Raw genomic sequence first — 26,005 nt, forward strand, 5'->3', positions numbered from 1 at the left:
CTTGAAATCATCTCTGACAATCAGGAAGATACGGTGATGCTCAGGAGTCATAGGGAAGGTCAGAGGTGGGACCAACTGTATATTCTTCTTTTCTTGTTACTGTTAATTAGATGCCTCACTGATACTTCCCTGCAGGGATTCAGGGCCAAGCCACTATTTGTTGAAAAATTCTTTCCCAGAAACAAGCTGGCCTCAACAAGACGCATCTTATCAAAGCAGGAAGCCTGATCATTTCCTGCCTCCTATCCTTCAAGGTTCTGACAGTCTGTGAAATTATTGTTGTCTGTAGTGCCTGGTTGCCACCAGAACCAAAGGTCCTGGAGACTGATCCTAGAAGTCATGGGATTCGCAAAGAGGGGTCGTTTTGCAGAATGATAACTCTAAAATTTGAACACATCAAATCAAGAGGGACAGTGTGGTCTAGCAACTTGTACAAAATGGCCAGTGGGGCTATTTTCACTGATCCAATGACCTGGATTAATGATGGCCCAATCTCAGATTGACCCTGGTCAAACAAATGCTCATTTGGGAAGCCATGTGCAGAATCTATTTTTCTTAATGGTGTTCACTTTAGCAGCTTTGTTTTCAAACTAATGAAAATGGGGCTTGCTAATAGTATTTTTTTGGTCTCAAATCAGCATGAAAGGGTTGAAAAGTCTTAGCTTGGGGTTGTGAAGGCACAATTTTTTTTTTTTTTGAGAGGAATTGCATCATCAACATAATTCCTCATTGGTCCAGGGGTTTAATGGGTTTATCAGGATGGCTCTCTTGACTTTATCTGCACAGAATTTGCAAGGATTCTCCATTTACATAGCCATGTGGGCTCAGAAAAAGGATATGGAACTTACAGATCAGTGAATACTCAACCGACTTTGCTTTTTCCTTTAGCAACAAGCTGCTCCAGCAAACTATCCCAGCCTCCCCTCTTGTCTGATCTTTTCCAATCTGGTTTCCCCTCACCTCACAGTGGGTTTTTTGCAAAGTAGGGGAGTGCAGGGCTATGGACTATGGAAACAGCTTAAAATGCTGCCTGCTCATCACCTGATCATGCTCGTCTACTTACTGTGTATGACTCGATTATCCTGTTTATACCCCAGCATTTAGTCCAGTCCCAGGCACATAGTGAGAACTGAACAAATACTACTAGTATTACTATTAGCAATGTGTAATTCTAAAAACATTCCCCTTTCTCAGTCAGAACAATTGTTTATTGCTGTATTTTTGGTTTGTCTTGATTAAATGCAGGTAAATGGGTATTTTAAGCAGTCGTTTTCAAAAATAGCCTTTGGTTTGTGAAGTGAGGTGGTTGGGGATGGAGGGGAGCAAGTGTTTGGGCGTACTTCTCAGCTTGGGCTCCGATATGCATCTTCTCCAGTTTAGTTAAGAGGGTGAGGTGCTGCCCTGTTTTGCCATTGAAGCTTTGGGTTCTGGGACTTCAATCAGTCAACTGCAATTATTGAACACTTACTGTGTGCAGAGCACTGTACTAAGCACTTGGGAGAGTACAATATAACAGACCCATTCCCTGCCCTCAATGAGCTTACAGTCTAGAGGGAGAGACAGACATTAATATAAATAAAGTTACAGATATGTACATAAGTGCTGTGGGACTGGGAGGTGGGATGAAAAAGGGGGCAAGTTAGGGTGACGCAGAATGGAGTAGGGAAGAGGAAAGGAGGGCTTAGTCAGGGAATGCCTCTTGTAGGAGATGTGCCTCAAAGGTGGGGAAAGTAACTGTTGAATATGAGGGGAGAGGGCGTTCCAGGCCAGAATAATAATAATGATGATGGCATTTATTAAGCACTTACTATGTGCAAAGCACTGTTCTAAGCACTGGGGAGGTTACAGGGTGATCAAGTTGTCCCACAGGGGGCTCACAGTCTTAATCCCCATTTTACAGATGAGGGAACTGAGGCCCAGAGAAGTGAAGTGACTGGCCCAAAGTCACACAGCTGACAATTGGCGGAGCTGGGATTTGAACCCATGACCTCTGACTCCAAAGCCCATGCTCTTTCCACTGAGCCATGCTGCTTCTCCACAGAACCAGGATGTGGGTGAGTTGTGAGACCGTTCTTGGGTAGGGACCATCTCTATATGTTGCCGATTTGTACTTCCCAAGTGCTTAGTACAGTGCTCTGCACACAGTAAGCGCTCAATAAATAATCAATCAATCGTATTTATTGAGCGCTTACTGTGTGCAGAGCACTGTACTAAGCGCTTGGGAAGTACAAGTTGGCAACATACAGAGACAGTCCCTACCCAACAGTGGGCTCACAGTCTATACCTTGTAACCTCCCCAGTGCTTAGAACAGTGCTTTGCCATAGTAAGCGCTTAATAAATGCCATTATTATTATTATTCTTCTTCTTATTAAATACAACTGAATGAATGAATGAATGAATAGTCGGAAGCAGACAGACGATAGACCAAAGTACAGCGAGAAGGTTAGCATTAGAGTAGCGAAGTAAGCGGGCTGGGTTGTAGCAGGAGAGTAGGAAGGTGAGTGTTTTAAAGTGCTTAAAAAATTGAGTGTTTTCCCAGCCTTGGTTCCAGGCACAGCAAGGGCTGGGGACAGACAGTGAGAGCAGCTCTAAGTCCCCAACCTGGCCCTGCGATAGAGTCTAGAGATTCAGACTCCCTGGAGCCACAAACTTTCATGCATGGGGCCTTTCAAGAATGACACCACTTTGGGGACTAGGGTTGAAATGACCCTACGGTACTGGGGGACTCTGCTTCTCAGAGAAAAAGGCACTTTACTCACTACATAGCTCCCCTTCATCCTCTCCATGAATGCAGTCTCTGCGCAAGTCACACGCCTGTCCCAGGGCTATCACGGTTCCATTCCAGCAGTTGAAGAAGCTCTGCAGGGCCATCTTGGAGCCAGGTGACATCCCTGGAGTGAAAAAAAACCCCAACAAAACACGTTAACTCAGACTCTTCGGGAAAAACTCTATCTTGCTGACATTCGTCCAAGATGCACTTTTTCTGATAACCATTGCATAACCAGATTTTTTAACTCAACAATAATGTCATTAATTAGAGCAATGCCAATGTGGCTGTAGTATATAAAGACCATATTAATCCGAGAAGTAAAAAATGACCACAGTTATGAAAATAAGCCCTGGCCTGTGTCCTTGGGGGCCTAAAAGCAAACGAGCAGCATAGGCATGCAGTGCAGTCCCTGCTGGGAATGGGAGCCCGGATATCCAAGTTCTAGTCCTAGCTCTGCCACTGCCCTGCTGTGTGACTTTGGGAAAAATCACTTAACCTCTCTGGGCTTCAGTTGCCTCAGCTGTAAAATGAGGATAAGATACCAACTTTCCCTTCCTTATAGTTTGTGAGCCCTATGGGGGACAGGGACTGTGTCCAGTCTGATGATCTTGTACCCATCTACCCCAGTGCTTAACACAAAATAAGCACTTCATAAATGCCACAATTATAGCGTCATGAAAATCAGGCCCAAAGGAGCATCCTTTTACAGGTCTCTTCTGATTGTCCCTGGCCCTCTCAAGCCCCTCCCTTTCTGACAACAGGTGGGCCCATCACGCACTGGTGGATCTGTTCACATTTAAGGAATAGAGGGTGGAAAAGCCCTCATTTTCCCTCTGCACCCTCCCTTTTGTCACCTATGCACTTGACTGTGAATCCCCTAAGCACTCTGATACTCACCCCATCCCCATAGCAATTTTGCAAATATTCTTATGCTCTACTATTTCCCTAATCCACAATCTATCTCATTCCATTGTTCCCCAACTCTTTTGCATTCTTATTTACCAGACTTAGGTTTGGGGGCTCTGTGGGCCCACTGTCCTGGGCAGAGTTACTGCAGGAACTCAGTGCTACCTAAAGCCCTGGGGGAGGGCCTTTCCTGGCTTTATCTTTGTCCACAACTGTGTTCTTATTGGCTGGACTCCTGGATGTAACAACTCAGGAGCATCATTCTGACTCTCTAGGCTGTAAGCTTGTTGTGGGCAGGAAATATGTCTGTTTATTGTTATATTGTACTCTCCCAAGTGCTTAGTACAGTGATCTGCACACAGTAAGTGCTCAATAAATACGACTGACTCCCTGAAATTTGGCATGTTCTTTTGCTTTCACGTCTGCAGTTCTCCTTCCTATCCTCCTGCCATTATCAAGACTAAGTTCCTTAAGGGCAGGCAATCATGTCTACCAGCTGTACTGTTCTCTCCCAAGCACTTAGTAAAATGTTCTGCACACAGTATGCACTCAATAAAGCACTCAACTTCCTGTGTACCCTTAGGTGAGCTTCTTTCCTATTTTGTTTCTTCATAGGAAAGGGAAAATGACAACATTTCTCTTTCACAAGCCTCGTACATTTCTTCTAAGAAAAATAAATTAATGCCTAGAAAATGTGCTTGACAAATAACCAGAGCTAAAGAAATGCATGATGATAATTACTTCACTCCCAGGTTTTCAACAGTATAACCAAGAACCCAAACCTAAAGGATATGACAGAAGAAACCTGTGCCGCATGCTTAAAGGTAAAGCATCCAACACTTTTCATAGCTTTGAATCACCGTTTGTTGGTGATGTCCCCTTGAAGCTGGAAAATTCCATTTCTGTCCCCCTCCATGGTCAGAGTGAATTCAGTTTGCTGGGGTGTCTTTTGCTTTGGATTTTTTTTTTTGTCTCAGCAGCAGTGGCAACCTCTATACAGAGAGACAAAAGCCACTTGAAACTCTCCATTTGCCAGTTTGGGGATAATAATAATAATAATAATGGCATTTATTAAATGCTTACTATGTGCAAAGCACTGTTCTAAGCCCTGGGGAGGTTACAAGGTGATCAGGTTGTCCCATGAGGGGCTCACAGTCTTTATCCCCATTTTACAGATGAGGTAACTGAGGCCCAGAGAATTTAAGTGACTCGCCCAAAGTCACACAGCTGACAAGTGGCGAGGCCGGGATTTGAACCCATGACCTCTGACTCCAAAGCCTGGGCTCTTTCCACTGAGCCATGCTGCTTCTCTGATAATAATAATAATAGTAATAATAATAACTGTGGCATTTGTTAAGCACTTACTATGTGCCAGGCACTGTACTAAGTGGTGGGGTGGATACAAGCAAATTGGGTTGGACATAGGATAGGAAATGGGATAGGATCAGTCCATAAATTGATTTGGTATTTAGAAGCCTACCCCATTTGGTTATCCACAGAGTGCTCCTTCTTCCCGTGGTACAGTCTGTATCTCTGAAGGGGATGGGATCTAATCAATTCCCTTCGTGCAGAGTGAAGAGCTTGTTTAATCCAGCACAGTAGTAGTAAGAGACTTGGCCCTGGCCCTTGAGGAGCTTTCAAATCAGCATGGTTTAGTGGAAATGGCCCAGGCTTGGGAATCAGAGGACATGGGCTCTAATCCTGGCTCCGTCACTTGTCCGCTATGTGACCTTGGGCAAGTCACTTCACTTCTCTGTGCCTCAGTTACCTCATCTGTGAAATGGGGATTAAGACTGTGAGCCCCACGTGGGGCAACCTGCTTACCTTGAGACTACCACAGCGCTTAGAACAGTGCTTGGCACATAAGTGCTTAACAGATACCATTATTATTATTGCTATTCTCTGTGCCTCAGTTACCTCATCTGTAAAATGGGTGTTAAGATTGTGAGCCCCACGTGGGTCAACCTGATTACCTTGTAACTACTCCGGCACTTAGAACAGTGCTTGGCACATAGCGCTTAACAAGTACCAAAATTACTATTATTATTATTAAATCAGCTGCCCTCCTCGCTGGTGGTTTGGGTGGGTTCTGAGGAAAGAACTCTCTTTACACCCCTCCCCTTCAGGGACTGGGACTGTGTCTGACCTGATTATCTTGTATCTACCAAAGGGCTTGCACAGTGCTTGGCACATAGTAAGCACTTAAAAAATCCCATCAGCCTCCCTCACTGAGGTGTCTGCCCCACCCAAGTCCTGCTCTTCTGCTTAACAGGCAGTAGCTACATCTCTTTACCCAGGAAGCTCACACTTTAAGGTGATTCCATTAGGCATGGGCCTCATCACTCCAATCTTTACTGCCGGCCAATACTAAAAACTACTGAGGTGTGGCAAAAACAGCCACTCTGTCTCCTCAAGATCCCTTTTTATGGGGTTCATAAATTTCATGGAGGAAAATCGCCCCTCGCCCCAGGCCCCCACTACCATGAAGTATGGTTTTTAAAGGGCCCTTGTTTCCAAATCGGGGTCTTTCATTCATTCAATCATATTTATTGAGTGCTTACTGTGTGCACACCACTGTACTAAGTGCTTGGAAAGTACAGTTCAGGCTCCCAACTCCTGCTCAGCTTGCAGCATTGCCTGCTGTCCTTCGTGGGCACAGGCCATCCCCGTTCCTACTGCTTAATCCCGTCAGAGCCGGGGCCAGGGCTGGAGCGGTCTGTGAACTTGTCTTGGGCAGGAATGTGTCTGTTGGATGTTATACTGCACTCTCCCAAGTGCTTAGTTGCACAGTAACTGCTCAATAAACAATTGAATGAAGGAACATAGGAGCAACTGCTACAGGGTTTCTCTAATCCTGGCATGGGGAAACTGCCAGGTCCAGGGTCTGCTCCAACTTGACCAAAGTGTCAGTCTTGACCACCTGGTGTGTCTTCAACAATATGCTACACACTGTGATGAGGCAGCATTGTGGTGTTGTGACCTCACAGCCTCAGCCCAGGAGGGGCGTTTTGGGTGAGGAACAAGTCCAGGAAGCCTCAAAAAGTGTCAGCAGGAATAACTAATGTGGATGTCATACATTTTACTAGTCCAGTTCCAGGACCTATTTTGGGGAGGGCAGGCTGGTAAGATGTTAGTGAACTAATACATATTTGCAAGACTGATGATATTATGAATATAGCATCATCATTACTGCTTATAATTATGAGCTGTTTTCCCCAGGAATCCTCTAAGCAGCTGGGCTGCTCTTATAACAATGGCATACAAGGCTTCCCTGGTTGATTCAGACCAAGATTTCAACTAGATCTGTCTCCATTAGCCTGAGGTCGCTCTTTCGAGAAACTCCCTGAACCACATTTGTTTGTCCACTTATCTCCATTCTTGCTGCGGTCTGACTTAGTACAGATTTGCATCACATACGTGCACACACAGACACATGCTTGTAGAATGGATCAGTTTACATACATCTCTGTTCCACACCACAGGTGATTTATTGAAGTCAATTTTGTGTGAACTATTTCTTTTCCCTTCTTGCATATTTGACACATTCTCTCTCTCTCTCACACACACACACACGCTTACACACCAGACTGTGCTTTGGAGCTGATGGAGGGGCTTTCACGCTGCTAAACACACACCAAGAGCAGAAGAAATCCATTTTAAATATCTGGGCTCCCAGTTTTTGTGCTTTAGATTCCTTTTTAATTGAAAGGATTGATGCGGATTTAGATCAAGCTTCCTGGCCCTCCACCAGCTTGTTTTGGCCCAACTCCACCTGCAAATGCAAGACAGGTTGACTGCTGTGTCTGTATTTCCCCAATTACTAAAGAAAGGGGGAAGAAGAGGTCTAACGGGAGCAGGTTGAAGGCAAGTGAGTTGGAGTTAGAGAGCAGGAAGATAGTGTTGAATGAGGCAGCCGAGAACTGCCACTCTGACATTAATGAAGCAGCGTGGCTCAGTGGAAAGAGCCCGGGCTTGGGAGTCAGAGGTCATGGGTTCAAATCCCAGCTCCACCACTTGTCAGCTGTGTGACTTTGGGGAAGTCACTTAACTTCTCTGTGCCTCAGTTCCCTCATCTGTAAAATGGAGATTAAGATTGTGAGCCCCACATGGGACAACCTTGATTACCTTGTATCCCCCACCCCGGCGCTTAGAACAGTGCTTGGCACATAGTAAGCACTTAACAAATACCAACATTATTATTATTATAATGCCGGCACACATGGATTTCCTGTTCCGAGGCTAGAGGGCCACTGGTGAAGAAGGGGTTGTCTCTCTCACACTATAATCTCATCAGCCACACATATGCCCAATCACATCAAATGTCACCCCATCATCAAATCCCATGGATAGCTATGCATTACAATAGTAGTAGCAGCATTTGGGTATTTATTTTTTTAAACGGAATTTTCTAAGGGCTTAGTCCATGCCAGATGCCATACAAAGCGCTGGGGTAGATACAAGCTAATCGGGTTGGACACAGTCTTAATCCCTATTTTACAGATGAGGTAACTGAGGCATAGAGAAGTGAAGTGATTTGCCCAAGGTCACACAGTGGACAAGTGGAGGATGTGGGAATAGAACCCAGGTCCTTCTGACCCCCAGACCTGTGCTCTACTCACTAGGCCATGCTGCTTCTACTCATTTGGTGCGGTGCACTGTACTAGCTGCTTGAGAAGTATGGAATGATGGAGTGACATGTTTTTTCCCACAAGGAGTTTATGTTCTAGTGGAGGAGACAAACAAAAATCCATTTATAACTAGGATGGTCAAAATAAATGCATGAGTACATTTATAAGCATGAGGGCTAAAGAAAGTGTAAAAAAGATCCTAAATCTTACAGTTGGTTGATGGGATTATTTGGCTCAGCGTGGTAGGAAATGAATCAAGGAAAGCTTTTGGAAAGAGGAGGGATATGAATGTGGGGAAGGAGGGAGTTTCAAGCACATGTGAGGGGACAGAAGTGGGAAAGTCAAGAGTGAGGTCCAGGTAGAAGGTTAGCTTGAGAGGATTGAAGACAGTGGGTTAGGAAATGGTGAGATAAGAGAGCAGAGAGGAAAGGTGGGGTCAGATGGGGAGAGCAGGGGAGAAAGGAGACCTTGAGATCTGCCAAATCCCTGACATTTCCTTGCCTTGGGAGTGGAGAACATGGTATGGGACAGTAAGGGGTTGCTTCTCATGGATGTTCCCTGTGGACTTTACTCAGGGCTGCAGTTGGGGGAATTCCCAAGAATCAACTCTCACTTACAGAATCAAACATGGACAGCCTCCGTGCCCCCATCTCCTTCCAACTCCCTGGCACCACTGGAGACTAGGAGCCCGATCCTCACGTGGCAAATTGTCAGGACCATGAGGAAACTCAGAGAGAGGGGATCAGCCTGGCTGGGATACAAGCACAGGCTCCTGCCCTTGTTTCATGTTTGCAAAATGGGGTCTGATCCAGCCCTCCCCGTCTCCACCAGGAAACCTAGGAGCTTTCTACCAGGAAAAAGCCAATTAAATCCTACTACGAGAACTGATGCTCTTTCATAACCAACAGCCACCTACTGTCAAGTGGTGGGTTGCCAAACTGTAATATGGGAGGAGACTCAAGTATTTTTCAATCCAACCCTCTCCTTGTCTTTTCTTATTTTAATGGTATTTGTTAAGCGCTCACTGTGTGTCAAGCACTGTACTAAGCACTGGAGCAGATACAAGTTAATCAGCATGGGCTGTGTCCAACTCCCACGTGGGGCTCACAGCCTTCATCCCCATTTTTCAAATGAGGTAACTGAGGTAGAGAGGAGTTAAGTGACTTGCCCAAAGTCACACAGAAGACAAGCGTTGGAGCGGGGATTAGAACCCAGATCCTCTCACTCCCAGTCCCAGGTTCTTTCCACTAGGCCAAGCTGCTTCTCAGCATGTTCACCTCAGTCCTAAGGGACGAGCCATTTGACTGGCAGACATCTCAAACATCTGTGGGTTCATCTCCCATCTTCTCCCCTGGCTTTTGCGAAATCCTCCTTCTCACTAGCTGAGTTCTTTAAGGACCCTACCGCTGGTCCCCAGGCAGAGGGGAAGAAGCAGACCTAGTCTTTAGGCTCACTGGAGAGTCCCGACTGAAGATCCAGAGGAGCGTGTGAGCTCCTGAAACTGCAGTGCAGATGAACTGAGGTTTCCAGGAGCCCGGAGGAGGGAGGATGCTGCAGAATTTCTCACGGATACGGCAGAGAGAAGAAGCTGGAGAAAGCAAATCAGCAGGAAGCTGCTCTCTCAGCGCCTAATTTGGGGTGAATTTAAACAGACCCTGTTTAAACGCTGCTTAGAGAAGCAGCGTGGCTCAGTGGAAAGAGCCCGGGCTTTGGAGCCAGAGGTCATGGGTTCGAATCTCGGCTCTGCCACGTGTCTGCTGTGTGACCTTGGGCAAGTCACTTCACTTCTCTGAGCCTCAGTTCCCTCATCTGTAAAACGGGGATTAAGACTGTGAGCCCCACGTGGGACACCCTGATCACCTTGTATCCCCCCTCCCCAGCGCTTAGAACAGTGCTTTGCACATAGTAAGCGCTTAACAAATGCCATCATCATAAACTAAATGGGGCATGGGGCCCGTATTAAATAGGGATTGTGTTATCCTTTGGATAACATTCCCAAAGGCTTTGGATAAGTCTTCCCAAGCACAAATTTGGCCATCTTTCACCTAAGATGTCTCCCTCTCTACACTGTAAACTCGCTGTGGGCATGGAACATGTCTACTAACACTATAATACTGCACTCTCCCAAATGCTTAGTACCACGCTCTACACAAAGTAAGTGCTCAATAAATACCACTGATTACGAAGGGTGCAGTAATTGTTTCAGAGGAGCAAGAAGCCTCATGCTTTTCAACCGCAGGCCTGCCCGCAGTTCTGAGGGTGGGTTGGTGGTTTATGAACTTTTGAGGCTCGAGTCGATGCCGATTCAGCCTTGGACTCTTCTAGCCTCCCATCGGGGTGACTCTCAGCAGCCTGACCTGGCTGCCTCAGGTCTTGAAGCCACAGGGGTGGCAGGTTCATTCCAAGTACCGCTAACCTCCCCACCCTCAAAGCCTTTGTAAGGTCACATCTCCTCCAGGAAGCCTTCCCTGACTAAACCTTCTTTTCCCTCGCTTCCTCTCCCTTCTGCATCACCAGTGCACTTGGATCTGTACCCTTTAAGCGATTGGTATTTATACCACCTTCAGCCCCATAGCATTTACGTACGTGTCTGTAATTTATTTATTCACATTAAAGTCTGTCTCCCCCTCTAGACTGACAACCCATTGAGGGCAGAAGATGTGTCTACAAACTCTGTTGTGCTGTACTCTCCCAAGTGCTTAGTGAAGAGCTCGGCACACAGTAAGCGCTCAGTAAATACCAATGACTGATTGAAGTGCCACCCTGGGTGTTTGAGTAAGCATTTAAGATCACTTTTTCCACTCCAGTTAGACATCAAGGGGAGTCTGAAGGGGACAGTGATCCAAAAGGACTCTTGCTACAAGGGAAGTTTATGGCTCAAAAGCTGTAAACTCATTACTTCCTTGGGATTTCGGTATACATGCCCAATGCATGTTTTTTTACTGTGTGATTGATATCTGTAAATATATTAACAATACCATTGAGCATTTGGAGCTTAAACTGCCCTGAACTTCATGATTGATGGTTTTTTAAATTAGTATCATGGCTTCCGGGGTGGACATTTATCTTCATTGTTTCCCTGAAATCACACACAAATAATTTTATTTTTAATATAACAAATGACCCCTGAGCACATTTTGCCATTAATCTTTCCAAGGAGCTGTGCAATTTTACTGTTTCCTGAGATGGGGCCCATAAAATATGTCACCCTCCTCTGAGATCTGTTACATAAACAATGAGCAATTCCAACAGCGCCTTGGAGAATTAATAGTTAGCAGCAGCTTCAGTGTTGATGATGATGATGATGAGGATGTAGAGGAGGAGGAAGAGAGAGAGGAGGGGAAGGAGGAGAAGCATGGCTTAGTGGAAAGAGCACAGGCTTTGGAGTCAGAGGTCATGGGTTCAAATCCCTGCTCCACCACTTGTCAGCTGTGAGACTTTGGGCAAGTCACTTAACTTCTCTGTGCCTCAGTTACCTCATCTGTAAAATGGGGCTTAAGACTGTGAGCCCCTCCATGGGACAACCTGATCACCTTGCAACCTCCCCAGTGCCTAGAACAGTGCTTTGCACATAGTAAGTGCTTAATAAATGCCATTATTATTATTATTATTATTATTATGGGCTTGGGAGTCAGAAGGACCTGCATTCTAATCCCCTGCTCTGCCACTTGTCTGCTGTGTGATCTTGGGTGAATCACTTAGCATCTATGTGCCTCAGTTACCTCATCTGAAAAATGGGGATTAAGGCTCTAAGCCTCACGTGGGACATGGACTGTGCCCCACCTGATTAGCTTGTATCTACTTCCAGTGCTTAGTACAGTGCTTGGCACACAGCAAGCACTTAACAAAACCATTAAAAAAAACCCAAGAAAAACAAAAACAACTCTTCTCCTGCCTTCTCTCCCCCACACAACCATCTTCTCCACTCAGAGAGACTTTTGCTCTGTAGATATCCTCCACATATCCCAGGCCATCATGCCCCATTTGGACTCCTTACCTAATCTCCCCTTTTTTTTTTGATACACAGTAGTGTTTCCTCAACTCTGTCCTATATATATCACACAACTTTTTCCATGCCCCATCCCTTGGTTAATCTCACACCACCAGCACCACCATGGTTCTCTTCTGCCTCAGAACTTGGGCCCCAGAGTCCCTTTGCTGGAAATTCAGGCACCAGGCCGATTCTGGCCATATTGTATTCAACCTCACTTGTTAGATGGAACTTTATGCTGTCTTCTTCACAGACATAACCTCTCTCACTGAATCCCTTGCCCATTCCCCCCTGACAATTTATTCCAAACCTTGAACTCCCTCTTGAAACCTCTGGTGCTCCTTCCATTCTCTCTCATCCCCCAAAACCTTGTCAGCTACTTTGTTAACAAAACTGAAACCATCAGGAGCGAGTTCCCCTAAATATTCCTGACACATTCCCAGCTCCCTCCCACCCACACATATGCTCTCTTATCCTTCTTGGTTAACCTTAAAGAGATCTACCACCTTTCAAAGTCTAATCCAAACAAACCCCAACCCATCCTTTCGCCCCTTTAAAAACTCTTTTATCCACTCTTCTTTCCTCCCTGACTTCCGTCTTCAACCACTCACTCTGATGGTTCTTTCCGCACTGCCTTCAAACACACTCACGTCTCCCTTATCCTAACAAAACTCTTTTCTGGACTCTACCCACCATCAAGTTACCAGCCCATCTCCCTCCTTTCATTCTTGTCCAAATTTCTTGAGTGGGTGAATATACCTGTTACCTCCACCAAGTCCCTTTCTGACTCTCTTCACTCCACTAAAACTACTCTCTTCAAGGTCACCAGTGAGTTCCTATTTGCCAAATCGAACTGATTTTGCTCTGTCATAGTCCTCCCTTAACCTTTCACCTGCTTTTGACCTTGCACCTCTGCCTTCTCCAAATACTATTTCAGTTTTTACTAGTACAGTTCTCTCCTGGTTCTGCTCTTACATCTCTGGTCAATCATTCCTCCTTTCTCTGGCTCTCCCTTTGCCTCCCCCCTCCTAACTGTGGGTGTCGGTCAAGGCACTTTGCTAGGTCCCCTTCTCTTCTCAGTCTACACTCACTCCCCTGAGGCTTTTATCTGTTCCCAAGGCTTCAATTACCACATCTATATGGATGGCTCCTTCATCTTCCTTGCTAGCTCTGACCTCTCTCTTCTGCCATTCACATTTACTCTGGACTCTGTGACAGCTCAATGTGAGTGTCCATCAGCACTTCAAGCTCTACGTGTCCAAAATGGAACTCATTCATCTTCTCCCTCAAATCCTCCCCTCTGTCTAAGTTTTCCATCATGGCTGACAATACCACCATCCTCCCCATCTCTTTCAAGTCAACAACCTTGGCATTATCCTTGACTCCTCCCTTTATTTCAATCCCCATATTTAACCAGTCACTGAATCTTTGTGATTCTTCCAGGCTCTGCCTCTTACTCCCCAAGAAAACTGCTAACATGCTGGTCTAAGCATGTGTAATATCCAGGCTTGATTAGTACATAATAATAATAATGATGGCATTTATTAGGCACTTACCATGTGGAAAGCACTGTTCTAAGCGCTGGGGAGGTTACAAGGTGATCAGGTTGTCCCACGGGGGGCTCACAGTCTTAATCCTCATTTTACAGATGAGGTAACTGAGGCACAGAGAAGTTAAGTAACTTGCCCAAAGTCACACAGCTGACAATTGGCAGAGCCGGGATTTGAGCCCATGACCTCTGACTCCAAAGCCCGTGCTCTTTCCATTGAGCCACGCTGCTTCATAATAGTGATGGCATTTATTAAGCGCTTACTATGTACAAAGCACTGTTCTAAGCACTGGGGAGGTTACAAGGTGATCAGGTAGTCCCACGGGGGGGGGGGGAGAAGGGGGCTCACAGTCTTAATCCCCATTCTACAGATGAGGTAACTGAGGCACAGAGAAGTTATGTGACTTGCCCAAAGTCACACAGCTGACAATTGGCAGAGCCAGGATTTGAACACCTGATCTCTGACTCCAGAGCCCAGGCTCTTTCCACTGAGGCACGCTGCTTCTCTACATCAACTTCCTCACCAGCCTCCTTGTCTCCAGTCTCTCCTCCTGCTGCAGTCCATATTTCATTCTTCTGCTTGGATCATTTTTCTAAAATGGCACTTTACATGTATCTCTCGGTGCCTCAGAAACCTCCAATGGTTGCCTTTTCCACTCCACAGCAAGGAAAAACTTCTGATCATTGGTTTTGAGGCCTTTTTTCAGCTCTTTCCCTCCTACTTACCCAGTCTCTTCCCTTTACATGATTTTAATTCACAAGCTTCATTCCTCTGAGTCTAACCTCCTCACTGTGTTGCCTTCTCATCTCTTTTGCTACCAACCTCCTGCTTATATCCACTGCCCTGGCCTGGAGTTCCCTCCCCTCCCTATCTGACAGACCACACCTCTCCCCATCTTTAAAGCCTCACAGAATTCACAACTCCTCTAGGAAGCCTTCTCTAATTAAGCTCTTATCTTCCCACCCTGTAACTCCCCACCTGTCACTTCACCTCTTTTGAGCCACCAAAGCATTCTTTCTGCTCTACTGCTTCCTCTCATCTCTAATTTATTTTAGTGTCTGTCTCCCCCATTAGAATGTAAGCTCCTTCAGGGCAGGGATCAGGTCTTGTAACTCCAATGTACTCTCTCAAATGTTCGGCACCCTGTAAATTCTCACTGTCATTATCAGTCCTATTTATTGAGCACTTATTGTGTGCTGTCTATTGTACTAAGCATTTGGGAGAGTACAACAAAGCTGGTAAACATGTTCCCTGCTTACAATGAGCTCACAGTCTAGAGAGGAGTTTGCAGTTTGAGCTTGAGCTTATAATAATAATGATGATGATGATGATGGCATTTATTAAGTGCTTACTATGTGCAAAGCACTGTTCTAAGCACTGGATGAGCTTGACTGATATCATTTGATAAGTTTTCCTGGGCTTAAATATTGTCTGTTTTAGATTCTAAGTACCTAGAGGTCAAAGACCACTTTAACAATGGAAAGTGTCCAGCCCAGCACTATGATCCTCTAATAAATCCAATAATAATAATAGTGATTGGGGCATTTGGTAAGCACTTACTATGTGCCAAGCACTGAGGTGAATAAAGCAAATTGGGTTGGACACAGTCCCTGAGCTACTCGGGGCTCAATCCCCATTTTACAGATGAGGTAACTGAGGTCCAGAGAAGTGAAGTGACTTGCCCAAGGTCACACAGCAGACAAGAGACAGAGTTGGGATTAGAACGCTTGCCCTTCTGACTTTCAGGCCTGTACTCTATCCACTCTACATCAGGATTTGTGGTTTCCCTCAGAAACCTGTGCTGAGATCTCCAGAAGGGAATTCAAAACTCTCACCGAACAGTTGCAGGAAAGCATTTTTGCTGGGGGATGCCAACAAGTGCATCCGCCCTGGAAAAGACTGGCCCTGTTCTAATTAGCACTGTCGTGTCCACCTCCTCATGCATCACTCAAGTTCTCCAAACCTCGTTATGGCAGATCATTTCACACGGGGCTAAGGGGTAGCACTAATTGGGGTGTTAATGATTCAGCGGAAGGTGAAATCCTGCTAGCGGCCTCTCTGATGCTCGGAGATACGTGAAGTAGCAAGCCGGCTGCCTCTGTTTTATTTATAGCAAATAGCTGAACGACTGCCCTTTCCTCCAGAGTCAACCCGATACTACCCAAACTCTGGAAGAAATTAGAGAGAAACGGTCAGCCTCATGGAAATTGATGATAGCCAATGAGCACAAATAGATGGGTCTGTCAGGGTTAGAGATGCAGGGTTGTGGTGGGGAGCAAACCCGGGAGGGCTCTTTGGGCATCAAACCATCTGGCAGGTCCACTGCTTCCAAACTCTTATAAGAGCCTCTACATAAAAAAGCCCAGAGCAGCTGACTGTGTGTACCAGCCTCATCAATCAGCACTGGCTTGTGACTGAAAAAGAATCATGGTGGCATGAATGGAAGAGAGGCAACCAGAAATAGACTTAATGAGAAATTCAGTATAAACTCTGTCTCTCCTTCCCGCTCTAGAAGAGGTCCAGGGAACAGCAAAATAAGGACGATCCCATTCAAGGATAGACTGGAAAGATGGGGACTGCTTAGCCCGCGAAGACCGAGGGGGTGTGTTCTACAAAACCCACCAGAGTGACAGGTTTGAGGCAAGCAAGAAGAAGCATGTCCTTATCCAGTGGAATGGAATTCAAAATAGCATGGGATTAAGCTGGGAAAGTAGCAATAGCTTCAGTATGATTTAGATGCATTTATGGACCACAAGCCCATAAGGGTTGATTAAAAGGGAACACTGGGGATGATGGAAGGTTGAGGCAGCAGTTTGGGGAGAGGGAATGGCGATTCAGGCTGCAGGGAGAAGGGCCAGGAAAGGCTGAATGCTGCAGACCCCAGTGGAGGTGGACAACCACAGGGCATAAAGGGTTTAGGGATGGGGTAGGCTTTATGGAGTTTGGTAGGAAAGGGGTCAAAAACATAATTTCTGGGGGATCTACAGTGCAACTGCCCCCAAATGTAAGCCCAATTGAGAATTAGTCAGGTATTTACCCCTCTCTCTAATTATCATTAATATTACTGTTACAGTATTTGTTAAGCACTTACTATGTTCCAAGCACTCATTCAGTCATATTTATTGAGGGCTTGCTGTGTGGGAGAGTACTTAGTAACAATAAACAGATACATTCCCTGCCTACAATGAGCTGTTTTCAGTGCCATGGTTAGCTATCTTGAAAAAAAAAAACAAATAAAACCCCTTTCCTTTGTTTCTGAATAGGGCATCATTGACTGGGAGGTTCTATTCCTGTGAGCTCCTGCAGGCTGATAAGACCTAGGGAGACTGACAATTGATAATGGGCCTGTCCCTTATTAACAGTCATATTCTCCCATAGAACACACTTAACAAATGCTATCAATGATTGAGGGCCCAGGCCGGTCTCTGATTTGGCTCCTGATATCCAAAACTTTACCACAGTTTCGTAATACAATGAATGCTTTTATTTTTCTGGTCTAATAGAAAGAGCATGGGCCCGGGAGACAGAAGACTGGGTTCTAATCCCTGCTGTGTCACTTGCCTATTGTGTGATTCTGGGCAAGTCACAATTTCTCTGGGCCTCAGTTTCCTCTTCTGTAAAGTGGGGATTCAATAACTATACTTACTCCTACTTAGACTGTGAGCCCCATGTGGGACAGGAACTGTACCTGATTATCTTGAACCTACTCCAGAGCTTACTACAGTGCTTGCACATAGGAAATGCTTAACAAATACCACCATTATCATTCTTACTTTGGCATCTGCTTTCTTAACTTTGGGTCCAAAATTCTCCCCACCTGAGCCTGTGACCCACAAGTGACAGAAGAACAGAGATGTAGGGGAGAAACACTTCCACCATTTTATGGTTTGGGGATGAGGTAAGAATGCAGAGAGAAGCGACATAGCCTAGTGGATAGAGAACGAGCCTGAGAGCTAGATGGATCCGGGTTCTAATCCTGGCTTTGCTACTTGTCTGCTGTGTAACCTTAGGAAAGTCACTTCACATCTCTGGACCTCAGTTATCTCATCTGTAAAATGGGGATTAAGATTGTGAGCCCCATGTGGCACACGGACTGCGCCCAACTTGATTACCTTGTATCTACCCCAGTGCTTAGTACAGTGCCTGGCACATAATAAGCCCTTAACAAATACCATAAAAAAAGTGTGGCTCTTCCCAGCTGCGGATCCACTCCTTGAAAGTCCATATGCACTAGAGTGCTCTGCCCATTTTGCCCTTTTTCAATTGCTGCCACCCGCACAGTTCTGTACTTGTTGAGAGAGAAGAAGGAGAGGGGAGGGATCAGAGGAGAACATAAAGGGTGCTGAGGTGGGGTTATGAGAAGGAGAAAGGTAACAGGGAGAGAAGCAGTGAGGAGATGCATGGGAAACTGGGGATGTCAGGATGAGCAGAAGAGAGAAACAGTAACCAGGTGATGGAAGTTGGGGATTAGGGAAGAGAAATGGATAGAAGGGAGGAGACTGAGGGAGCGAGAGGGTGGACAAAGGGGGAGAAAGAAAGATGGGAGAAATGGAAAGAGAGGGAGAGAGAGGAGAGAGAGGGAGAAGATACAAGCATATGAAAAGATCAAAAGGCTGCCCCTATTTTTTCCAGAACCAGAGAATCAAAAGTTTCCCCTTTCCAGGAGGGCTCCAGGCCCCTAAAGTCACTTCAGTGACCCTTCAGTGTTTCTAAATCACTGCTTTAGGGTACATTTTGGACAGTGACATAAATCATTTCCTTGCCAGCATTGAATGCTTACGTCAGATTGCTATCGACATTTAAATTAACAAATAAACCAATCTCTGACATTTATGATTTGCCTCTTCAGTCCTGATTTATTATGCTACTGCAGACACAACTCAAGTGCAGATCAGTGCAAATTTACTAGCTCATGTATAAACTGTAAAATCTCCTATTTCAGGAAACAATTCCCATTCCAGCCTGCCAGGGTTCCCTCATTCCGTGGAAGATGGATGGGTCTGACCATCTGGCAACACATCCCCCCAGTCATCCCAGCCCATCATCTCCCACAGCACAGCAAGGGGAGCGACGTCAGTGCCCAGTGCTCCAGTCTGACTCAGTGACTGGAAGGGCCAGAGGTGATTTGGCGCGAAGCTCGTCAGATGATATCAGCATCTGAGGTCGCTAACACGTCTGGATACTCGGTCCCGGCGGGCCTCTGGCCCTGCTGCCTGGACACAGTCAGGTGGCTACTAGATCCGGTGATGTCTGCATGTCCTCCTCAGTGATCCTGTCTCGAGAGAGCAGGCTCTGAGGCAGTGGTCCCAGGCAAACATTGCCTGGAGGAAGAAATATACCCAGTAGAAAGGAGGCTTCAGAAAACGCCTGTGATTCCTAGTCCAGTCTCTGTCAGAGGAAGAGCAATGGCCGCCCCTTCTCTGGCCCCTGACTCTCCCTCCTACCTGAATGGGCTGGGAGCTTCCTGGATGTAGAAACCAGAAGAAATCCAGGAGGGGTAACAAATATATTGCCTGCCGCCTCATCAAAGAACACACAAGAACTGAATACTTCCCCTCCCAGCTGCTATCTCATGGGGTCTGAGGGAGGGAGAAGCAGGTCTGTCCCTTGGGGGATTCTTGAACTCCCAGCTCTAGACTGGGTCTGCCCCATCATCCTCTGCACCTCAGGAGCTTTCTGAGGCATTAAGCATCGGGCTGAGCTTTGCCCTTCTAATTGTCTCCCCCCCGATGAGCCAGGAACAAGTTCCTTCACTTCATTTATGATCTCCAACTTTCCTGCTAAGATTCACTGGACACAGGACACTGTTGGCTTAATAACCCATTAAAGGTCACAGTGGGGAAATCAGACAGCATTACGCGGAAGCAATCGGAATGTCCTCAGTGGGGACAGCGGATGGCGGCTGGAGCCGAGATGACTGTAGATCCTCTGGGCCAGATGCCGTGGTGTTTGAATTGTTTTAGACCGTCTGGTGCGGAAAGTCCATTACAATATGTCGCTCACCCAATTGGCCTTTCCTCTCTGTAGGGGCGGTCCCTAGCTAAGGAAGCAGCATGGTCATTTGGATAAAGCACAGGCCTGGGAACCAGAGGACCTGGGTCCTCAGCCTGACTCTGCCACTTCCCTGCTGGGTGACCCTGGGCAAGTTACTCTATGCCTCAGTTTCCTCAACTGCAAAATGGGGATTCAATTCCTGTTCCCCTACCTACTTAGACAGTGAGTCCTGTGTGGGACGGAGAATGTATCTGGCCTGATTAACTTTGTATCTACCCCAATGCTTAGAACAGTGCTTGACGTAGCAAGCACTAAATAAATGCCACTTAAAAAAAAAAAGAGCAGATGGGATGCTGGGGCAGACAGGGCTAAGAGTCTAGCCAAGAGGAGGGGTGGGCTGCAAGATGGGACAGGGCTCTGGGCTGTGGCCCAAGCGCTTAGTACAGTGCTGTGCACAGAGTAAGCACTCAATCAATCTATCATTCTATTTGTTCTGACAACTTAACACCTGTCTACATGTTTTGTTTTGTTGTCTGTCTCCCCCTTCTAGCCTGTGAGCCCATTGTTGGGTAGGGACCATCTCTATATGTTGCCAACTTGTACTTCCCAAGTGCTTAGTACAGTGCTCTGCACACAGTAAGCACTCAATAAATACGATTGAATGAATGAATCAACAGTATTGAATGAGGGAATGAATGAAATATGTGAATATATGACTTGGGAGACTTCTAGGACTCCAATGGTACAGCCCCTCTTCAGGCATGGCTCAGGGCCCTGGACGGGCTATTGGTTTTGAGGGCTGACACCGGTGGGATTGGGGAGAGGAGGCTGGGGGAGGGGACTAATATTGCTCTGCTGGCATTTCTTCCCAGCCAGGCTCCTGACAGTCTCCCACGCTGCTCCATGCCAGCCTTGTCTAAGCAGTGGCTATCCTGAATGGTGGTCCTTAATAATAATAACGATGGCATTCATTAAGCACGTACTATGTGCAAAGCACTGTTCTAAGCACTGGGGAGGTCACAAGGTGATCACATTGTCCCACAGTGGGGGGCTCACAGTCTTAATCCCCATTTTACAGATGAGGTAACAGGCACAGAGAAGTTAAGTGACTTGCCCAAAGTCACACAGCTGACAATTGGCGGAGCCGAGATTTGAACCCATGACTTCTTAGTCCAAAGCCCGGGCTCTTTCCACTGAGCCAAGCTGCTTCTGCTGGTCCTTCTTCACACACCCTTTCCACAGGCCCCCTGTCTGCTCTGTTATAAACTCAAACTCAAAAAATCACCAATCTAAAATTCGAATTAAAACAGGCAATTCATTCTGTTACTGTCCTGAGAAATAATAATAATAATAATTGGGGTATTTCTCGAGTGCTTACTATGTGCCAGGCACTCAGGTAGATGCAAAATGAACAGACTGGACACAGTCCCTTTCCACATGGGGCTCACAGTCTAAGAGGGAGGGAGAACCGGCACTTTATCCCCATTTCACTAACGACGTAACTGAGGCACAGAGAAGTTAAGTGGCTTGCCCAAGGTCACCCAGCAGGCAAGAGGCAGAGTGGGATTAGAACCCAGGTCCTCTGACTCCGAGCCCTGGCTCTATCCACTAGGTCAAGCTGCTTTCCATGAAGGTAGCTATCATCATCATTATCGAAGTTTATACAGAGTGTACTCTGTACATTAGACATTTGGAAGAGTACAATAGCTGTATAAGACATGGTTCCTGCCCTCAAGGAGCTTTCCCTGCTCTGTGGTAGGATGAGATTAGGTCAGAGAGAGAAAACAACCAGCTAAGCCATTTCAGAAAGGCCCCAAATTGCTCTCGGCAATTCCCAGAAGTCCTTCACTCATTGAGTATGAGTTAATCAAGATTAAGCAGACAACACTGCTTAGCAAATCTTTTCTTTCTGACTCCCAAGCACTCCACAATAGCCTTCTGGAGCCGGGTGGGGACACATCCCCTTCTTCTCAAGTGAAACAGTGTTCTGCTTCTACACATGGTAGGGTTTCAGATCTTAAGAGTAAGGACCACTCTGGACTGCCTGAGCACGGGTCTCTGATCTTGGAGAGCCAAGCCCCAGCCAGCCACACCTCTAATTCGTTGGCTAAGAAAATCTCCGACGTTACTGCCAAAAAAATCCCTCCTGCAGATCTGGGACATTCTGGGGTCAGGGGGATGAAAGAATGTGCTAAGTCACCGCCCAGAACTATGTAACCACAACTTCATCTCTATTCCTACCATGTACTGGCTAAGTAGCCTTAGTACTATGGAGTTTACGTCGGCCCCCTGCTTTATATCGCTACTTGAATGGGCGAGCCTCAAAAGGGAAGACTTTCTAGTGGAGGACACCAGTACCCCATAGCCTATGTCACTGTGATGATCAGGGAATGGGTATGCTATATTGTTATATTGTACTCTTCCAACTTCAGTGCAGTGCTCTGTACACAGTGAGTATTCAATGAGTATGACTGGCTGATTGGCTTTGTAACATTCTCTCCCCTGCAACCCTTCCCTCCTCCAGTCCCTAGAATTAGTACTGCTTCTCCCCACGCTGGAGGAAGGCTCTGAATTAGATCACCAGAGTTCTCAGCCTTGGAGCTGCAGTGCTGGACAGGGATGCATCTCTGCTCAGGCCAATATGCAGCATGTTCTTGGGGGCGGAAGGTGACCTTTGCTGCTCCTCCTGGTGCTCCAGGCTACATCACTTTGGGTACCACACCTTCCCTCAGTTTGACATTTAATTCTGTTCCTCAATCAATCACATTTTTTGAGCGCTTACTAAGCACTTTACCAAGCACCTGGGAGAGTAGAATATGACAGAGTTGGCAGATACATTACTTGCCCACAACGAGCTCACAGGCCATTCAAATCTGACCCTGTTGTTCTCAGAGGTCGGAGAGGAGAAGTCACCTCTGCTAGAGAGCTTCGTCTATTGGATTGGAAGCACCCCCACCTCTTTTCCAGATCTGGAGCCCTTAGGGTGGGGAAAAAAATGGCAGGAGCCTAGGGAAAGAACAGTAAATAATAATAATGGTATTTGTTAAGTGCTTACTATGTTCCAGGCACTTAAATCCTTGCCAGGACAGGACAGTACCATTCCTAATCTGGCCTAATGCGTTGTTATAGGATGACCAACACCTCACTAAATGCTACACCCCAGAGGTGGCTGCATGCGAGTGCTGGATGCAATCAAGCTTCTCTGCTTTGCTTTCTCTGAACGATGGTTTTCTAATTCTTCAGAGAGTGTCATCCTGGAGCCTCACTCAATCAATAAGTAATAAACACACTGCAGAGATTCTCTGCCATACTTATTTCTTCCTTTTTGATTTACAGGGTGTGAGAGTGAGGATACCCACTGGCTTGGCGGAATCACTCAGGCAAGTCATAAATGACATCTGAAACAAAGAAACCAGCGCACCATCTGTGCCTGGCCCATGGCAGGATCCCCGCCGCAGCTGGTCGCTATGATTTACCTTCAGCAGAGAATCGGGAGTGTTTGCTCTCCCAGAGTCAGGGGCCCTGCTGACACCCAGAGATCTTGCCACCTTCCTCTAGCTCTGCCCTTTGCTTTCTCATCCCAAACCCAGGCCTCTGGAAAATTCTTTCTTTACCTTCGTCTTTTACCTTCCCTCCAGCTTGGGGATATGACTTTCCATCTCATGGGAGTCAGTGGAGCTGGATCAAATGACCAGCACCTGATAACTATTTCAACTCTCCTGAACCCTCCAATCTGGTGTTTAATCAAATACCAAAATTTGAGCCGAGGGCTGAAGCTGACATTATAACGTTCTTTCCAACCCACCCCAACAAAGGCCACAGGCACAAAGAGGAAGGACACCCAGAGTGATGTTGCATTATCAGAAGTTTACATCCCCATCCAACATCTGTTTCTTCCAGCCTCTTCCAGTAGAGGATGGCAGCAATGGCCACAGCAGGGTGACAGGGGTGGGAGCTGGAGGGCACGTGTCACATTTCCCCTGCCAGTTCCACAAATCAGGTGGTGAGCAATGGAGCCTCTGTTGGTTTTCCAGGCCCCTTAATCCTTCTGCCTTGAAGACTGTAAATTTGTTATGGTCAGGGAACGTGTCTGCTAATTCTGTTGTATTCATTCATTCATTCAATCATATTTATTGAGCGCTTACTGTGTGCAGTGCACTGTATTAAGTGCTTGGGAGGTACAAGTTGGCAACATATAGAGACGGTTCCTACCCAACAGCAGGCTCACAGTCTAGAAGAGCGGGCTCACAGTCTAGAAGCACAGTCTGTACTCTCCCAAGTGCTTAGTACAGTACTCTGCACATAGTGAGTGCTCAATACCACCGATTGATTGATTGATTGAGAGATGGATGGTCTAAGTGCTTTGAAAAGCTTATCAGTCACTTGGGAAAAAGATTGCGGCCAAAGCCCATCTCAAGAGACAGCTTGAAAAATCTCAATATTTCACTTTCAAATCCAGGCTGGAAATCTTCAGGTCCTGAGATTTCTGTCACTTCCTTCGTCTGGCCAAAAGCTCAGAGGAACGGAAAGAATAAAAACTGATGAGAAGGCCAGTTGGATTTTTTTTAAGGATTTCGGATCAGAGCTGAGGAAGAATGATAGTTCACAGATACTTCTACTCTCAGAATTTCTGTGAGAAAGTTACCTGACCTCATATTAGGCAGTCTCTGCAGAGAGATTCAGCACAAAGACATGCAGGTGAGAAATAAAAAGTCCACTCTATAGCTCTGTTGTCCAGTGGCCAGTGCTCATGGGGATTCTGGGGCTCCTGGAAGCTGTTTAGAAGGCTGCAAGTTTACCAGGCCGTGGCAGTGTCTGTCTAGCCAGATTAACCCTGCCTCTTCAGCAATGATTAGCTCACCACAAGAATGGCCACTGCCAGCATCCAGGAAAATTGGACACCCATCTGCTGACCCACCCTCCAGGCCTGGATAGGGGAACAGTTCTGTTGAAAAACTGGATAGCCACCCTCTCTACTCATCCCATCCCTGATGAGGGTCACATTCACACTGTTTTCCCCTTCTGATTTATGACAGCTCCCCTCAGTCTCTTAAAGCCAGGAGGCTGGCTAGCCTCTCTTTTAGTAAAAATCCAAAAATCCAAATATCCAGAGGAAGTTGGGAATTGGGGACAATCCATTTTAGGGAGAAATTAACTCTTGGGGAAACCGCTACTGCCTGACCCCAAGAATTCAGCTCACACCTTCCCTGGAATGCCGCCTCCCAGTGCTTCCACAAACCACGGTCTTTCATTAGGATAATAAAAATGAAGAGTCAGGCTCTTGGAGATTTTAAAAGCCTTTCACATAATAAAACCTGACTGGCAATTTACTGTCTCTCAACTTGAGCGTGACTCTGGGATCAATACACTGCGCTAGGCGGACTCTTGGAGCCTCGATTCATAAAAACTCGTGATATGCCATGAATGGTCCACTGCAGTTGACTTCCCCCATAGAAGGGCATTCAACACTTTCTGTTACTTGTCAAGGATCCCACTTTGTTAGGAAAACCTTCTGCCTTCTCACAACCTGTAGACTGAGCTCGCTGTGAGCAGGGATTGTTTACTGTTGTATTGTACTTTCCCTAGCACTTAAGAACAGTGCTCTGCACACAGTAAGCGCTCAATGCATACAAATGAATAAAGGAATGAATAAAAGGCTTTCGTTCTCCTTGCCTCAATCAATCCATGAATCAATCAATCATATTTACTGAGTGTTTATTGTGTGCAGAGTCTCTATTAAGCTCTTGGGAGAGTACAATAAAACAAGAGTTGGTTGACATGTTCCCTGACCTCAAGAAGCTTACAGTCTCGAGGGGTCAGCCCCCTTGTCTCTTGTTTCATCATCACAGGGACATCAGTGGCCCACAACACCATATTAACCAAGCCCTATTCTTGGCGGAACATAAGAATCTTCTAAGTTCCTATTCAAACCACCTCCAGTATACAGCGCCATTTCGGACCATTTTTGTAGGTCAGTTTTGAACCTCTTGATCTACCGCAGATTTTTCCAGTCTGAACGGTCCCCCACCACCTCCCCCATCACAGGGATTATGCACTTAATGATACCGAAAATTAGGAGGCTGATAAAGTACATTTGCAATGATCTGGATTGCCATCACGATGCAATTGTTTTTTCAGTTTGTGCTTACTGCCAATATTATTTCT

General features: G+C 46.2%; 1 protein-coding gene across 1 annotated transcript in view; it reads right to left on the reverse strand.

Annotated features, from left to right (window-relative positions):
* The window catches only part of ALK (ALK receptor tyrosine kinase), a 364,842-nt gene that overhangs the window by 74,968 nt on the left and 263,869 nt on the right, over positions 1–26,005 (reverse strand). Inside the window, exon 6 of the mRNA XM_038750862.1 lies at positions 2,761–2,892. Coding sequence (XP_038606790.1) covers positions 2,761–2,892 — 132 coding nt within the window. The remainder of the gene's footprint in view (positions 1–2,760; positions 2,893–26,005) is intronic.

This window comes from Tachyglossus aculeatus, chromosome 9 (assembly GCF_015852505.1).
Source record: "Tachyglossus aculeatus isolate mTacAcu1 chromosome 9, mTacAcu1.pri, whole genome shotgun sequence".
Classification (NCBI taxonomy): domain Eukaryota; kingdom Metazoa; phylum Chordata; class Mammalia; order Monotremata; family Tachyglossidae; genus Tachyglossus; species Tachyglossus aculeatus.